The 14341-nt window shown below is 38.6% G+C and overlaps 1 protein-coding gene across 6 annotated transcripts in view; it reads right to left on the reverse strand.

Moving 5' to 3' along the window:
* Positions 1 to 761: 761 nt before the first annotated feature.
* The window catches only part of ttc13 (tetratricopeptide repeat domain 13), a 66350-nt gene continuing 52770 nt past the window's right edge, over positions 762 to 14341 (reverse strand). For 5 of the 6 annotated variants that reach the window (XM_087991163.1, XM_087991162.1, XM_043695414.2 and 2 more), the window contains 5 exons: positions 13954 to 14089; positions 9915 to 9994; positions 8582 to 8660; positions 5844 to 5923; positions 762 to 2253 (listed from right to left, as the gene is read on the reverse strand). In XM_087991163.1, coding sequence (XP_087847289.1) covers positions 2139 to 2253; positions 5844 to 5923; positions 8582 to 8660; positions 9915 to 9994; positions 13954 to 14089 — 490 coding nt within the window. In that variant the 3' untranslated portion in view covers positions 762 to 2138. The remainder of the gene's footprint in view (positions 2254 to 5843; positions 5924 to 8581; positions 8661 to 9914; positions 9995 to 13953; positions 14090 to 14341) is intronic. The other variant, XR_015758356.1, reaches the window with a different exon arrangement.

Genomic DNA, 14341 nt, shown 5'->3' on the forward strand with positions numbered 1-14341 from the left:
TATTCATTTCTGTAAAGAATGAATTCTTTGACCATCCTAAAGTGTGTTTTCACCCAGAAGTAGAAATATGGTCTAAAATTGAAGATTTTGGTAGAGTACAGTTTCTGCCAAGTCACGCCTCAGCCTTTTCAAGAGGAAAAGATCAGTTTGTTCTTTTCCTGATAGACTGCAACTGAGATTCTAAATCTTTTCAGCATCCACTCTAGATTGTACAGGGAAATATTTATCTTGACATAATACTAGGTAACCAAGAATTTGAACATTAAATCCCTGCAAAACAGTGAAGGCAAAAACTGTCATATGCAATAGTGGAGAATGGGGATTTAGAATGAGTTGCTAAATAACTCAGATGATTTGTCTTATCTATATGGGGTCAGTAATCATGCTGATTTGCTGAGGCTGACAGGCAAGACAGGAAAAAACAAATAATAAATTGCTTTAAAATGTGTGTATTAAGACTTCATAAGCATGCTAGGGTCGTAGAATCATGCTCCTCGCTACTGAGCAGTAGGAGTACCTCGTCAGACAGGGAGATCTCCATTAAAGATGTTAAAAAAACTTGCAACATTTATAAAATACAAGCTAAGTAAACAAACATTTTTTTGCAAGCTGTTAACAGGCCAATTGCAGTCAATGTTATATCTTACTGAGCAAGTTCTTGTTTCTTCCCTCTTGGTGTAAGCAGTATTTACCTTAACAGTTAACTGTATTTGATAAATGTGCAACTTACTAGCTTTGTTTCAGAAAATGTAATAGTTAACTCAAGATTGATCAGCATCTTTAATTAGACAAAATGGATTTTGTTTACAAAACATGATAATATGAACTTTAATTTTAAAGTAAACAAACACATACAAAATGCCACCAAAAGTTCTACCATAATGTAGAAGAAAAATATTTGAATTAGAAGTTTCTGCAAAACATTAAGAAAATATAGTGCAAATTTAAAACAATCACTGAAAAGAACAAAAGCAAAAATCGAGTCAATGCAAGGTTAGGTTTCTAGAAGATGGTTGGCCCACATTAAACAAGTTCACTTTATTCTGAGGGATAAAGTAGTTTTCCTTTAAACAAATAATTTGAAAAACTGTAGAGGCAATCTTTTAGTTTGACAAGTTCATAATGGTAGAAATTTAGAATTTGATAATTATTTAGCTGTAAACTTTCCATGTGACTGATGATATTGCACTTACCAAAGTGAACGTTTCCAGTTCCTGTGTTCACAAAATAGTGAAAGCTTAATTCTGCAAGTGGAATGTATTAAAACCCACTCATCTGCGTAACTTTTCAAATATCAAAGTCTAAAAGAGGCAAAAGAAATTATAGCACCAGAGCTAGGTACATGTGTGACACATCACTTCCTGTATGTCTCACAAACAGGGATTTGGATTCAGCTTTTGTGACCCAAAAGGATTTGTTTTCAGATTTAAGGAGCTGACTAAATCTCTTTCACATTAGCATGCTACAAAGCAGTATAAAGAATCTTTGATATTTTGAGAGGGACACAACAGCTATAGCTGAAATACTATTTGTCAAACTGCTTATGTTTGAGAACTACTGGAGTGATTAAATTTAAAGTAATCCAACTCCCAGATCTAACAACTGCATAATGTTCCTATCATTCATGATGACCTGCTGCAGAAAACCAACAAATAAAAACAGCAAACCAAACTAGAAGAAAAGCTCTGACCGAAATGCAGCAGCTTCTGAAATTGTAGGTGTTACTGGAAACATTATATATGGAAAAGCAAATCTGAAGAATGGAAAACCCAACATTTGAAGTCCTGCAGCACTAATGCAGGAATTGATTAACCTGATCTAAAAGAAGATTGCTATCAGCACTTTGCTCACGGATAAAATTAATTGTATATTGTAGAGTCAGGTAGTAGTCTGTTTACAAATTATCAACCCGTTCTTTAAATACAGTACCTCAATATTCTGTTAAGAAATAAGCAATACCCATTCATGTCATGTAGAAATTCAATGAAGAGGCAAAAGTTATTTTCTTCCAAATATTAAATTAAGCATTATCAAAAAGTACCAAAAACCAAAAGGAACTCATTCCTTTAAATTTCTTTATAAAAATAACTTAATATGAAGTAAAGAAAATCACTACTTTCTTCAGTCTACAGGTGCTCCTATGAATGTTTGGGGCAATGAGAAGATGAGTCTGTATTAAGTACTTCAATCATTGTTCTTTTTGTTGGAAAAATCTCCAATACAGCTGGAAGACTGGAGTATGATGCTGGTAGGCTAAAGGGATGAGATAAATAAATATAACCATAAGTCAGTTCATTAACTTGAATAATTTAAGGTGTTCTTTTTTTAAAAAAAGAAGAAACCGTACCAGTCAATCACAAACTTAAAGACTTGAAGGGATATGCCAACTGGTTTGGCCATCCATTATCAGTTATGACTAAAGCATCACTGAGTTTTGCCATCATTTGCTAAAACTGATTATTCTAGGATCATCCTGAATGCAAAGATAGCCCCAACTTCTCCCATCGGTACTCTCCTCACTCCATCAACAAGGGTGTGAGGAGCTCATGGATTTATTTGGCACTCCAATTTGATTTATTGTCATATGCTCTAAAATACAGTGAAAAGTATTGTTTTGCATGCTAACCAGGCAGACCATCTCTTACATAAATACACTGTTGTGGTTCTGTTCACCGAGCTGGGAATTTGTGTTGCAGACTTTTCGTCCCCTGTCTAGGTGACATTCTCAGTGCTTGGGAGCCTCCTGTGAAGCGCTTCACAGGAGGCTCCCAAGCACTGAGAATGTCACCTAGACAGGGGACGAAACGTCTACAACACAAATTCCCAGCTCGGCGAACAGAACCACAACAACGAGCACCCGAGCTACAAATCTTTTCACAAACTTTGAATAAATACACTAGGGTAATAGAGAGACTAACTAATCGGTTGTCTCTTCCACTAGCCTGCCAGGCCAAACTTCCTCAAACACAATCCGTCAGGCTTGGTCCTGAACAGACACTTCCTTCCACTTTCTCACCCATCTATCCTCAAGCCTTCTCCAAATACACAGTTCCACAAGCCCAATTTCCAACACACTCAAGCTATTCACATTGATCCACTCACTCAGCATTTCCAACATCTGCTCTGTTTTGTCTTTATTGTAGCTTTTCACAGTTTCCCAATCTATCCTCACCAATTTACGCTCATAGCAGCATAGTTTCTTTTGTTTAAATTTGCAAGAGTAGTTTCTGATTAAGCTTGCAAGTGAAGTAGTTCAATATAAATGCTGACATTTTGTGGTAATTCTTTCCTAAAGACTCCATTTCAATATTAATTTTCTTGGTTTATATTATCACTACTGTTTGGTGACCTATGAAGAACTCCCAGAGACATTTACACATTTCTTAGTTCCACCCAATACACACCTACAATTTTAGAATCAAGGCCACCTCTCAGAAAAATACTAATACTCTCAGCTTTGGCTTTCTTGAAGCCACATATTTCCAATGGCTGTCATGTCAGACATATAAACTTCTATTTGAGGTGGAAATTCATCTGATTTATTGTCTGAATGTCTACAGCATGTGCAGAGTTCTTAATGCAGTCTTTATGTTTAATCACTGTCTCTTAACATACTCTTGCTAAACTATGCCACACTCCTATTGCTAAATTGATCTACAGCCTTGCTAATTCCCTATCATTTATTCAATCACGGCCTGCAATATACCTTTCATCCGCTTTAGCTTAAAGCTCTCTCTACTTATGTAATTATATAACTCACTAGAACACCAATCCCAGCTCAGTTCAAGTGAAATCTACCCCAACAGTAAAGCCCCTACTTTCTCCAGTACGGGTGCCAATGCCCCATAGATCAAAACTCTTCTTCCATAGCAATCTTTGAGCCATGTATTCATTTCTTTAATCTTTAGTCTATTCAAATTTGCACATGGCTGAAAATATATTCCATAAATTATTACCTTTAAAGCTCTGCTTTTTAATTTTTTTCTAAGCTCCTCACTGCCTGTTCACACACATTTCCTAATCTTATCCATATCAGTGGTACCTACATAAACAACAATTGGATCCTTTTCCTCCCACTGTCAGTTCCTCTCCAGTTCTGAGCAGTTATCCTGAACTCTGGCACTGCGCAGGCAAAACAGCCTTCTGGATCCAGCTTGTGGCTGCACAGAATGATGTCCGTCACTCTTGCTACATTGATCCCTGACACCATTACATTTCCTCTAACTCCTCACAATTGATTATCTTACTATATCAAGATGCCACGATCAGTAACACTATGGCCCATGCTCTCCTCCAGACAAGCTGTAGGGACTTGAAATCTATTGCAAGGGGGCTGAGGCTCTCCCATTCTCATCCTCTCACCTCCCCGACTAATGACCAAATTTGCCTGTAATTGAACATTGACTGAATCAGATGCTATTAAGTTTTTGTTGCAAACGTTTCGTCCCCTGGCTAGGCGACATCATCAGTGCTTGGGAGCCTCCTGCGAAGCGCTTCTTTGATGTTTCCTCCGGTGTTTATAGTGGTCTGTCCCTGCCGCTTCCGGTTGTCAGTTTCAGCTGTCCGCTGTAGTGGTTGGTATATTGGGTCCAGGTCGATGGAGTTTGTGGATGAATGCCATGCCTCTAGGAATTCTCTGGCTGTTCTCTGTCTGGCTTGCCCTATGATAGTAGTGTTGTCCCAGTCGAATTCATGTTGCTTGTTGTCTGCGTTGTCTCACACACGCAGACAACAAGCAACATGAATTCGACTGGGACAACACTACTATCATCGGGCAAGCCAGACAGAGAACAGCCGGGGAATTCCTAGAGGCATGGCATTCATCCACAAACTCCATCAACAAACACATCGACCTGGACCCAATATACCAACCACTACAGCGGACAGCTAAAACTGACAACCGGAAGCGGCAGGGACAGACCACTATAAACACCGGAGGAAACATCAAAGAAGCGCTTCGCAGGAGGCTCCCAAGCACTGATGATGTCGCCTAGCCAGGGGATGAAACGTTTGCAACAAAAACTTCCAGCTCGGCGAACAGAACCACAACAACGAGCATCCGAGCTACAAATCTTCGCACAAACTTTGAGATGCTATTAACTTAAGGTGTGTGACTGACTTCTAGAACAAAGTCTACATAACATTCTACCTGCCTGATGCATCAGATTGTTTGTAGCTTCACCTCCAGGTCAAAAACTGAGCAAAAGCTCTTCAAACTGTAGACAATTGCTACATATGGTTACTATGAACAGTTATGGCATCCAAGAACTCAGAAATGCTGCAGCTCCACCACCCTGCCTTCTTTATGGTAAGTGAATTAATTTTTTTCAATTAGTTTGTAGTTAACATCCTCACCTAACTACTGGCTTCATAATCTGTGCATCCAAACAGCCCAATGAAGCCTTTATATGTAGATATTTTTAATCAACCTTTTCAAAGATGTTATGACACACCTCTGAAACAGGCCTACTGGCACAGGACGTTGGCCACTACCACTGAACCACAAAAACACCTAGCTTTTATATGTACACTGCTTGCAAATCAATGAGTCAGCTGTGCTGAACAGAGAAACCAGATTAACTAATTACAGTTGCTCTTAGAGAGCTTGTATATCCCGAAGTCTGGAAGAAAGTTAACTTATTTTGAATAGTTACTTTATTGCTAAATGAAAACAAAATATTTTTAGAGAGATTGACCCTTAAAATCACTTCATTTATGTGATTTCTAGCTTCTTACTCAGTGCAGCTGACTTAAGGTACCAAGACCAGATAAATTTTCACCGAATTCTACAGCAATTAAAGTCAAGACACAAAGCATTGCCAGTTTGTTCCTAAATGTCTTACCTTTTCAAATTCATCCAGTTTTTTCCTATTTTACTGAAAGCCTCTGGACTTGGTGTTGTCATAGCTTCAAAATCTACTAACTGAAAATTACAAAACATAACTTTTAAGATAAGTATTTTGATTATCGAACAAAGAATATACTACAAAGATGAGATTAATACAAAGGTATCCAAACGGAGGCTAAGGGCTGTTTCCAGCCCTTGAAGCTAAGCATTGCAATCATGAAGTTCTGGTATTGATTTTTAGAGTCATAGAGATGTACAGCATGGGAACAGATCCTTTGGTCCAACCCGTCCATGTCGACCAGATATCCCCACTTACTTCTGAATTTCTCACTATCTGAATTTTGTGAAGTTTGGGAAAGGGCTGTTTAGCATGAATTCTTCACTGGAGGAGGAATCCTCCAACTGATTGCTTAAATTTATCCATACTGGCAGTTGGAGATAAATGTATAAATGACATGGAATGTAAGTTAATAATTGGTACTCAAAGTATCACGTTATCCACTTAATCAGTGCATGAACTCAAAATATTTCATGAACCTACTTCAAAACTTGTCTTTAATTAATTGATTTTGTTTTCCAATTAGGTTATTGCGAACAGAACACTGACCACACTATGAAGTAAAACTAATCACAAGCTATTTAACGGAGGTAGCAGGGATCTGAATTAATAGTTTTGTAAATTCAGTTCATAATGTCCTGTGTTTTACATGGTTCACTTGCAAAACAACAATACTGAATTATCAGTCATTTTCAGTGGTTTGACTTTTCAGAAAGTTGATTCCAGTGAGCACTCATTTACTAGAAAAATGAATTATATTTGTTCAGCATATCCCTCCAGCTGCCTACTATATAATAAAATTGACATTTAAAATAGACTGAATTCAAATCAGAAAAAAAAGTGTCATTTGGCCATAAGAAATATCCATAACTCCCCAGCAATGAATGAACAACAATGTGGAGGATAGTGCACCTTGAATGAAGAAAAACCTCCCATGGCTCTTCACGAAAGCATAAAAGATTTATAAAAAGCGAAGTGAAGTTCTCCCAGTGAGTAAATAGATAATCTGCAAAGCCTTGTGTTCTATCTCAAGATCAATCTTCAGTCTGTGTTCAGCAAACTAATCTCAGCTGGGGCTCTAATTGAATACAACCGAGCATTCCACGGTAAATATTTGAGCAATATGCGAGTAACTTTTCTATTTGTTCAAAGCCCAATGAAGCTTTTCAATTAACCAGATGGAAGGTATAACATTCAACCTGAAAACTTGCAGTGAAGAACAGATGGCCTAAGAAAAATCAGAGATAACCACCAAATTGCATATGGTTTACTTTATTATCTACTGCCATGAACATTTTAAAGAAACCCACATTTTTAAAGTTTTTGTAATATGTGATACTAAACAGTCGAGGATCAGAGGGTGCACATTTAAGACAGAGATGGACGAGGAATTTCCTGAGGGTAGTGAATCTGTAGAATTCTTTACCACAGAGAACTGTTGAGGCTCGGCCATTAAGGTTGAGATAGACAGATTTTTGATCAGTAAGGGAATCGAGAGTTTCGAGGAAAAGGCAGAAAGGTGCAATTGAGGATTATGAGATCAGCTGTGACTTCAGTGAATGGCAAAGCTGATACAATAGGCTGAATGCTCTACTTTCATTCCTACATCTAAAGACAAACTTAAAGGAGCACTGTTTCGGCATGCATCCATTTTTCTCCCTTTCTGTCACAAGTCAAATACCTTAAACAAAAATATATTTAGCACATGACAGACTACATTGGTTAAATTCTTACAACTCCAAAGTCAAGAATGGTGTAATGGTTCATTTTACAATTCAGAAATGCAGCACTGAGGTGAAGACAGTTAGGCAGAATTACACATTCTGTTTACTTAACATGGACTGACATTTCTCAATCGGACTCCTCTGAATATGTGCTTCCTTTTCACAGTTCTGCTTTCTCCATTCAAAGCTGGATTAAAAAATCCAATTCCTTGGAGTAAAACCAGTTTTCTCCTCTTTTATATAATAAAGTATCTCTCAGACTGTCCTTACTGCCTCAGTAATGATTGGGATAATTTTCAGATCCTCCAGCTAAAAATGTTTTGTTGAAGATTTGCTGCCCAATGAGATTGTCAAGTATGCCACAACTTACGTCCTTTGCCATTTTTTGGGCTTTAGATCAATTTGTCCTGACTTCTTTCCTCTACACAGATTATCCCATCCAATGTTTCCTGACCACCTTAAAACCTGCTTATTAACCCCCATTTAACAACCAAAGAAGCTGGCATTCAACTGCAAGTTATATTGATCATTGGCTAGGTCAGGAGTGAATATTCTCATTGTATCAGAGCACCTTTTGATGGAAGAGAGATTTGAAAGGAGAAATAGTACGCAAGAAAAAGCACAAATTGACGTGCTGACTATTCACTGAAAGATGCTTTGTCAGATCACTGATCACCATTGTGTATTGATGAAAATTAATGATATTAAAGCAGCCACAGATAGTCATTACCACTTCAGCCACAAATCAATTTTCAGATTCTGACATTAAAGTGAAGCATTTCATTAACTAAAGATCTTTCTTACTGATAGATATATTTTTAATGACATCCTGAAGATAACTTATTTCAAAGTGTGCATAATATATATTTTGATTCATCCATACCCTTTCTACCCTCACAACTGGAAAAGGTAATGTTCAGAAGAGACACATCACAATGCTCTCAAACTTACCTTTCCTTTGGGGATTCTCCCCGTGATCTCTTTCCCACTAGCCATTAATGCTCCCATGATCACTGAATATGCCACCACACTAGAAGGTAAAGCACATCAGCATTAAAACACAAAAGCATTTCTACATACATGTTAGCTGATCTCAGATAGCAATTTTACAAATCTGCAGTAACAAGTCCTTGAAAGGTAGCTCCAAACATTACAACTGGCATCTCATCCAGTCCACAACAAGTGCCCATTTTCCAAAAGAAAAATCAAGGGGCTTGGTCTGCAACTTTGTAGTATAACTTGTACAGATCAATTGGAAAAGACCTTCTAAGAAAATACATTGTTCCTTCTCCAGCCCATCTCCCTGCCCTTTTAACAAATACAGCTCAACAGGAAGTCAGTGGGACACTCATTTTTCCAAATAGGAGCAAGTTTCTAATCTTCACACTGATGAAGAAACCAGCATTATTTCTGATAAGGTACAGGTGGCTGACAAAACACCACAGAATGATGTTCAAATGGTTCGGGAATTAAACAAACAGCCACTTCAAATGCTCTTTTTACAACTTGTCTGGAAGGGATAACATCTAACAAACTACTTTGTAAACGCAAGTCTTTTCCCTCAAAATGTTTTAAGTATATGGGATGTCTCAAACCAATATACTGTGAATTCAGTATTTTGTAAGAAACATGGGCAGCCAATTTACACACTAATACATTCCAGAAACAGCATGTGAAATGGCCAAATAATCTTTTTTTTATTTTCCACAGGAATTGGGCACCACAACTTAGGCTGCCATTTAATGTCCCTCCCCAATTCCCCTCGAAGCTGCCTTCTTGAACTGCAGCAGTCCATGTGGTGTAGATACACCCACATTGCTTTTAAGCAGGAATTCCAGGCTTTTGATCAGCAACAATGACAGAATAGTTTTAAGTCTTGATTAGTGACCATGCAGGTGGTGGTACTCCCATGGATTTGCTGCCCTGATCTCTCTGTGTAGGAATAGGAATTTGAAAGGTGTTGCTTTTTGTGTTATTAATCGAGAGCCAGAATAATTTCTATTTTGCTTCATTTAATCTTTCAATCACAAGAGGCAGATGGAACTTCAATTTAATATCACATTCAAAAGATGGCAGTCAACCAGTGCTCTCACTCCCTCAGCACTACACTGGCAGTATCAGTCTAAATTTGTGTTCAGGTTCAAAATCTGAACTGGTCACATTGTGAGTCAGGGATGAAAGATCAAACCTGATGTATGCCTAAACTTCTCATTTTCAAGGTACGTATTTATTGAGTTACTTTCTCCTTTAGACATTTAAAAGACAAAAAATATACTCTACTAACCTGGATCCTCTTGACAAAGGCATTAGATTGTAAAAGTAATACACCAAGGAAAGGATAAGGTTGCACACAGCATCTGCTTCCTGGTTCAAAAGAGAAAATAAAACCAAATTATTTCTGAACAGAGTTTTTAGTTGATTAAAGACAGAGATGACACAGAATACTTCATGGGCACAGAAGGTGAACAACTTGACTCTGGGTCTCATTATTTATCTTTAACAGCACTGTAGATATATCTGTCCCCCACAGACTGCAGCAGTTCAAGAGGTGGCTCAACACATCTTCGCAAGGGCAATCAGGAATCGGCAATAAATACTGGACCAGTGTTGCCCACACATTGTAAACACATTTTTAATATGTATTAAGTAAGCTGTTCACATATACTTGAAAGCAATTCTGAAGTGACCTAAATGCTCTTTCCTTTACCTCTATTCAGCTCACCCACCACAGTATGGGACATAGAATTCTGAAGGAGGGTCAGGGACTCAAAATGTTAACTCTGTTTTCTCTTCAAAGAAATTTCCAGACCTGTTGAGTTTATCCAGCACTCACCTTTACTTGTTTAGGGTATATAGGAGTTTAATCTATTGGTTTATTAATATATAATATCATTGCAGTATACTAGTTTTCCAATCACCCACACCACTGAAGTTGCATGATTTAAAAACAATATTGCCATTTTTAAAAAAAAATAATATTCAAACACTTGAGGTGATGGCAAAATGGTATGATCATTGGACTAAGAATTGGAAAGGTTTGGAGGGATGTCAGCCTGCAGCAGGCAGATAGGATCAGTTTGATTTGGCAATGTGTTCTGCATGGACTAGTTGGACCAAAGGGTCTGTTTCCATATTCTGTGACTCTATATTCTGGGGACTAGAGTCAAACATCACTGGGCATGATGCTGAAATTTCAATTTGATAAAATTCTGGAATTAAGATTTTGGGAAAAACCCATCTGGTTCACTAATGTTTACTGGAAAGGAAAAACCATCCTTACATAGAGTCATAGAGATGTACAACACAGAAGCAGACCCTTCAGTCCAACTCGTCCATGCCGACCAGATATCCCAACCCCATCTAGTCCCACCTGGCCCATATACCACCAAACCCTTCCTATTCATATACACATTCAGGTGCCCTTTAAATGTTGCAATTGTACCAGCCTCCACCACTTCCTCTGGCAGCTCATTCCATACACGTACCACCCTCTGCGTGAAAAAGTTGCTTGTAGGTCTCTTTTATATCTTTCCCCTCTCACCCTAAAACTACACCCTCTAGTTTTGGACTCTCCCACCCCAGGGAAAAGACTTGTCTATTTATCCTATCCGTGCCCCTCATGATTTTATAAACTTCTATAAGGTCACCCCTCAGCCTCCAATGCTCCAGGGAAAACAGCCCTAGCCTATTCAACCTCTCCCCAAAGCGCTAATCCTCCAACCCTGGCAACATCCTTGTAAATCTTTTCTGAACCCTTTCAAGTTTCACAACATCGGAGACCAGAACTGCACATAATATTCCAACAGTGGCCTAACTAATATCCTGTACAGCCACAACATGACCTCCCAACTCCTGTACTCAATATTCTGACCAATAAAGGAAAGTATAGCAAACGTCGTCTTCATTATCCTATCTTTCGACTCCACTTTCAAGGAGCTATGAACCTGCACTCCAAGGTCTCTTTTTTTAAAATCACACTCCCCTAGAATCTTACCATTAAGTGTAAAAGCCCTGCTAAGATTTGCTTAGCCCTGCTAAGATGTGTATCTCACATTTATCTGAATTAAACTCCATCTGCCACTTCTCAGCCCATTGATCCATCTGATCAAGATCCCGTTGTAATTGGAGGTAACCACCTTCGCTGTCCACTACACCTCCAATTTTGGTGTCATCTGCAAACTTACTAATTGTACCTCTTATGCTTGCATACAAATCATTTATATAAATGATGAAATGTAGTGGACCCAGCACCGATCCTTGTGGCACTCCACTGGTCACAGGCCTCCAGTCTGAAAAACAACCCTCCATGACCACCCTCTGTCTTTCAGCCAGTTCTCTATCCAAATGGCTAGTTCTCCCTGTATTCCGTGAGATCTAACCTTGCTCACTGGTCTCCAATGGGGAACCTTGTCGAACACCTTCCTAAGTCCATATAGGTCACATCTGCCGCTCTGCCCTCATCAATCCTTTTTGTTACTTCTTCAAAAAACTCAATCAAGTTTGTGAGATATGATTTCCCAAGCATAAAGCCATGTTGACTATCCCTAATCAGTCCTCGCCTTTCCAAAACGTTTGACTCTGATCTCCAGCATCTGCAGCCCTCACCCAAGCTCGTTGTGCCGAGGAGAAAGTGATTGAGTGGCAAGTAACATTTACACAACATCAATTCCAGGAAATGACCATCTTCAATGGCATTACCATCACTGAGTCTATCACTATCAACATCCTCAGGGTAACCATTGACCAGAAACTGAACCCTGGGCTACCATATAAATAGAGACTACAAGAGCAGATCAGAGGCTAGGAAGCCTACAGCGAATGACCTATTGATTCCCCAAAACGTGTCCACCATCTACATGGCACAAGTCAGCAGTGGGACGCAACACTCCATTCATGCCTGGATGTTGCAGCTCCAACAACACAAGCAGCTGAACACCATTCAGGACAAAGCAGCCTGCTTGAGTGGCACCACATCTACAAGCATCCATCCCTCCACCACCAATGCTCAGTAACAACAGTGTGGACCAATAACAAGATACATGACAGAAATTTATCAAAACTTCTTAGGCAGCACCTTCCAAATCCATGAATATTTCTGTCTAGATGGAATGGCAGCAGACACATGGGAACACCACTCCCTGCAAATTCCCCTCCAAGTCATTCATAATCCTGATTTGGAAATATATCACTGTAACTTCAGTATTGCTGGGGCAAAATCCTGAAACTCCTTCTCAACAGGTACTGTGGGTCTACCTTCAACATGTGAACTGCAACAGATGAAGAAGGTAGTTCACCACCATTTTGAAGGGAAACTTAAGGATGGGCAATAAATGCGAGTTGAAAAATGTGTTGCTGGAAAAGTGCAGCAGGTCAGGAATTCCTGAAGAAGGGCTTATGCCCGAAACGTCGATTCTCCTGCTCCTTGGATGCTGCCTGACCTGCTGCGCTTTTCTAGCAACACATTTTTCAGCTCTGATCTCCAGCACCTGCAGTCCTCACTTTCTCCTAATAAATGCTAGTTGTCAATGACACACACATTCCACAAATTATTTTTAAAAAAATGATCTAAAGATAAACCTCAAATAAAATTAAACAGCGTCACTTAGAAAATAATGAAAACAGCAAATGGCAAAACCAATGAAAAAGGTAAACATTCAGTAAGATTTAAATGCTGTTGCTTTGGATGTACAATTAGATTTACATGCATTTGATGTCAAGTCCACTTTAACATTTCACATTTGTTACCAAGCCAGTCATGCTTCAAATGAAACTGGTTCCTTTTAAAAGAAAATCATGGGAGCTGAAGTGATGGACTTATCTTTCGAGAATGGAATTCCTCACACTCAACTCTAGACAACTCTGCAAGCCTACACATAGAATGTATGAAACTAAGACCAGTCAGAAGCTATCTAATACAAGTTAACTGGTTTTGGCTAGTTAAAACTGTTGCTTTGCTACAAGGTGTAGCTAGAACCCAACAACTTCAAACCTTAACACCCCATACCCACATAGCCCAAAAACTGGTGACAAACCACAAGAAATTGGGCACGTAGGAACTCTACACATAGCTTGATATGGTGAATGGTTTAAATAGCTTATCTGAAATGTTAACTTTCAAGATGGTTATTTTGAGGGAATGCAATTTGAGATGTTTTATCATGTACCAATGAAAGATTAAGACTTTGGGAATTTATGTCCATCTTTTGACAGAGTAAACCATCATTGCCAGTACAATGTTGACCAGAAATATTCTTAAAATCTTCAGAATACATTTCACACCTTGAAATTCTGATTTCAAGAGAAACAACATTGTTTGTTCTTACCCCAAGCTCAGTGGAAAGTATCAAAGCCTTGCCTTTGCTGTTCAGGTCCTTGTACAGTGCTTCTATTTCATCATGATATTGCTGAGTCCGCTCTTCTGTTGTTTGGGTTTCCACAGAAAATAGCATGTTCCCAACTCTGGTGATAAAATAAATGACAGAGACAGCATTGAAAGGAAGGAAAACTGGATCTTACTTAATCACAATCTCACAGAATATCACAATAATCACAAAAAAATTCCAAAAAGTGCTTTCTTTGTCTTTTCTTTGCAAGCATTACCTCAGCAATACAACAATGCAATATTTTTCTTCTTCCCAAAGGAATAAGTCAATTATGAAAAAAAAATGAAGCTCCAAGGATAGCAATAGTACATATTCCTGATCAAGGGCT

The sequence above is a fragment of the Chiloscyllium plagiosum genome, unplaced genomic scaffold (assembly GCF_037043375.1).
Source record: "Chiloscyllium plagiosum isolate Xiang-an unplaced genomic scaffold, Cpla_swu_hap1 HiC_scaffold_10, whole genome shotgun sequence".
NCBI lineage: Eukaryota > Metazoa > Chordata > Chondrichthyes > Orectolobiformes > Hemiscylliidae > Chiloscyllium > Chiloscyllium plagiosum.